The sequence below is a fragment of the Tupaia chinensis genome, unplaced genomic scaffold, assembly GCF_000334495.1.
Source record: "Tupaia chinensis unplaced genomic scaffold, TupChi_1.0 Scaffold144058_2, whole genome shotgun sequence".
NCBI classification, from domain to species: domain Eukaryota; kingdom Metazoa; phylum Chordata; class Mammalia; order Scandentia; family Tupaiidae; genus Tupaia; species Tupaia belangeri.
The window spans coordinates 133,948-137,953 of NW_006203911.1; the positions used below are offsets into that span (position 1 = coordinate 133,948).

The 4,006-nt window shown below is 59.0% G+C and overlaps 1 protein-coding gene across 1 annotated transcript in view; it reads right to left on the reverse strand.

Annotated features, from left to right (window-relative positions):
* ELF4 (E74 like ETS transcription factor 4) overlaps window positions 1-4,006 on the reverse strand; it is a 17,536-nt gene that overhangs the window by 2,095 nt on the left and 11,435 nt on the right. The window contains 4 exon segments of the mRNA XM_006165856.3: window positions 1-286; window positions 1,572-1,949; window positions 3,303-3,501; window positions 3,504-3,554. The exon segment at window positions 1-286 is cut by the window's left edge and continues 2,095 nt beyond it. Of these exon segments, the coding sequence (XP_006165918.1) occupies window positions 1-286; window positions 1,572-1,949; window positions 3,303-3,501; window positions 3,504-3,554 (914 nt within the window).

Consider the following 4,006-nt stretch of genomic DNA (forward strand, 5'->3'; position numbering starts at 1 on the left):
GGCCGGGAGTGGGGGGAGCCCACTGAGAATCAGCGGAGCCCCGGGAGCCGCCACCTGGTTCTCCTGGAAGCTGGTGCTCAGGGGGAAGGAGGCCTGCAAAGTGAAGGTGTCCTTGAAGGCGGAGGCAGGCGGAACGCTCTGGAGCACGAGCTGAGTGGCGGCTGTGGTACTGGCAGGAGGCCCGCTGGTCAGCACCGTGGTCAGGGGGATGGGCTGCAGGGCCAGGGCCGACCCCGCGCCCACAGGGGCCACTCCTAGGTGGAGGCTGCCGGGCACTGATGGAGCACTGAGGAGAAGCAGAGAACAGAGCCCGTCAAGGCAGGCCGCGCTCCGCCTGCCCGGCCAGGAAGAGGGCACGAAGGCGGCGGAGCCGAAGGCGTTTGTTCCTTTGTTGTGGTGGTAGCTCAGCTGACCGAGCACTCAGAATCCATGCCAGGTCATTCTATGGGACTGGCATGTGGCATTTCCCTCAGTCCTCAAAACACAGCCCCGAGGTCTGGTGGTTAAGGCAGCCGGATCCTCCATGGCCAGCACGGTTCAAATCCCAGCCCGGATGGCTTGGAAAACAAGCTGGGCGCTAGTGTATGCATGCCCCAAATCTCGATACAGTAGAGAGAGGGGGGAGAAGGGAGTGTGACCATGCTCCGTGGGTGGTGTTTCCTCTCTGTCCTTCTCTCTGTCTCTCTTTGGTGAGCACACATGCCCTCTGGCAATTAAAATTAAAATAAAAAATCTGGACCAGCAGTTAGCATAATGGCTATGTCGCTGGACTCCCATGTAGTCAACCGCGGTTTGCATCCCGGACCCGGTGGCTGAAAACTCACGCCGGGCGCGTGTGCGTGCGTGCCCAAGATCCCGAGAGGAGAATGGAGGAGAAGGGATTGCGGCGTGACCATCCCCCCTGGGGGGTGATTTCTCGCTGTCTCTGTCTCTCTCTGTCTGTCTGGCGAGCGCATGCACCCTATAGCAAAAACCTCTCCCCCACCCCAAAAAAAACCATGAGTTGAATAAGAATGATTTTATAGCTTGAGGAGATGGAGGCACAGAGAGGTTATGTAACTTGTCCCAAGACCACACAGCCAGTAAGCACAGGGCAGGGACTCACATCAGGGCCATTCCGCTCTACTGCTTCCCTCTTTGGAAGAGCACTCGGTGACCCAAAGCCAACCTTTCAGGGGCCATTGGCAGCCCCTTAGCATGGACAAGGAGTGAGAGCTTTCCAGGTGGGACGAGAGGTCCCGAGGGAGGTGGAGCAGGCGTCTCCCTAATATTCCTGGAGTGGAGGTTGGGGGTGCAGACATGGAGGCCTCTGGTGGCTCCTTCGGGAGCACTGCGTTCTAACAGGAACAGCCCCAGCCAGTGGCAGAAGGCTCCAGGCCAGGTGCCAGCTTTGCCACTGTGGTGAGCGACCTCAGGCAAGTCACTTTTCCTGTCGTGACCTCCAAGCGCCCTGCTGGCTTCCCAGGGGTTCTTTGTGGAGCCCTCTGAGCCCAGCCACCCGCCCAGCAGAGCTTTGTGAGGAATGACACCAGGGACCTGGGAGGACTGGCAATGAGCTCTTGGGTCCTTACCTCACGGCTTTGGTGAGCTTGGCCTGGCCCTCGGGCGCAGAGACAATCATGGTAGAGGTAGTGGGGACCTCCTCATCTAGAGACGGTCCCAATTCCAGACTCGCGGATGGCTGCAGACCAACGTGCTGAGTCCTGGCCTTCTCCCAGGGAGAGCTCCCCTTGGCTTGGGGGGCGGCTCTGGATGAGACCCTGGAGCTGGCTCGCCGGGCGGTGCTGGCGGAGCACGCGGAGGCGCTGGGGGCCTGCGGGGAGGTGGCTGTGGCTTCACTCCTCTCATCCTCATCCTCGATCACCACCAGGTCCTTGGGCATCTCCTTAAACTGGTACACCAGCCTCTGCCCTTCCACCTTGGCCAGGATGCCTCTTTGGTAGTAGTATCTGGGACACAGGGGCAGGGAGAAGGGAGACAGCTGGGGCCAAGCAGGGAGGCCTTCCCTCTCCACCTGCCCCACCCCGCGCCCTAGGGCAGAGCGAGCAGGAGGCCCAGGGTAAGGGACGGGGCCCAACCCTTGGAAGACTTTTTTGAGATTTCCCCCTGAGAACTCCAGGGATCCATGAGATCTATGAGGTCCCGGGAGTGTCTGCTTTTCCTCTCTTTCTTCCTTTTCCTTTCCAAAGTTTACTTGTTTCTTTCATGAGAGTTAGAGACAGAGACACAGAGAGACACACACGACCCTCAGAGGATTTCACACCACAGTCCCCCAGCGGTCCCAGCCAGTGTCATGGGTGTGACAGACCTAGCATGTATAGGTCCATCGGGAACTGAACCCATGAGCCTCCCTATGGATTGAGCAATGTGTTACTGCTGTTCCACCAAGCTGGCCCCCAGAGGGTTTGCAAATGCCAGCCCCCATCCTGCTTTGGGGCAGAGGCCGGGGAGGGAATGAAGGCTGGAATCTGAGCAGAGGGGTGGATGGCGGGTGGTTCAGCAACTCCCAGCCTGCCAGGACAACTGCAGCCCTCCTCTCTAGGCGTCTGGCTTACAGAATGCGAAGGAGGCAAGCCCTCGCTGGGGACTGGGTGGGGGACGGGGCTAAACTGCCCTTCCTCTATAGAAAGAGAAAGGGCTGGGAGAGAAATGCAAGAGAAAGGGGAGGTTTCTCCCTACAGGGGGGTGGGGTGGAGGGACAAGCAGGTGGGAGCCTTAAGAGACTGCTTACAGCACTAAGACTGGGCCAGCAGGTGGTGTGGTAATTAGGGCACTGGATCCCATATGGCTAACTATGCAGGTTGAATCCTGGACCCAGGGGCTTGAAAACCACACCGGACCTATGTACGTGCATGCTCAGAGTGCCAAGAGGAGAATGGAAGAGGAGGGTGGCGGTGTGGACATTCCCCCGCCCCACCCTAGCGAGCACATGCACTACGGGCAAAAAAAAAAACAAAAAAAACCCAAGCACTCGGACTTCTCAGGTCTCCACTGAAGTGGGAGCAGGGCCATGCGGTGTCGCAGTAGCAATGCAACTGGACACACGTGGGAAAGGTCCTGGGTTTGCATTCCAGGACCTTCCTGAGCACGCCAGGGACGCACACACATGCCTGAGCTCCAGGCCGGCTGGGACAGGTGGTGGATCGCGATGTGAAGACCCCGTTGACGGAATCCCCCGCTTTCACTCTCTCATGAAAGAAATGAATAAACTTAAAAAGAAAATGGGGGAGTGACTCCTTATAGCTAAGGAAGAGCCTGGTGACTCTCCCAGGGCAGGGATTTGAGGGGCCAGCCGCTCCTCCCTTAGTGCCCGCCCCATGGTCTCATAGTTCATGTCGGGCTTGTTTTTCTGCTTCCCCCACAGCTTGGACACGGCTTTGGAGTCCACCAGCTTGAAGATGCCTTTTTCTCGCTGGGTCCACTTGATATACTTGGGGCAGGTGTTTCTGTCTTGCAGGAGCGCCAGGAGGAACTCCCATAGGTAGATGGTGCTGCCTGCAGGGTGCTGGGGTCAGTGACAGGTGAGGTACTTCGGTTGCCCTTTGTCTTCCGGACTGTTGGAGAGACAGAGGGCAGGATGAGGCTGGGGCTGGGCGGGTGTGGCTCCCCAGATCACTCCCCAGGGCCGCAGCAGCCCTCGTGTAGAGGAGGAACGTGGGGAGCTGTGAGACACCTTTCTAGGAACAGAAGCTGCCAAGCCTAATCTTTGAAGTGGAGAGGGAGCGCAGAGGCACCAGGGTGGCGCAGGTGAGTGCCAGCCTCAGCCAGCCGTGGCCTGAGTAAATCAGTAACACGGGCCGGGGAGAGCCCAAAGTCCTCTCACCCAGGCCCTGGCTTCGCAAGCTCCCAGAACAGAACGGAGATAAGCGCCCAGCATGACTGTCTTTTGTAGGCAGAGGGCCCCTGAGGTCCAGGGACTGGCCAGGGGTTCAAGCCTGGTGTCTCGGCTCCCGGCCCCGGAGCCAGCTCAGGGGGCTCATCCACATTTCTGCCCGAGGTGACACCT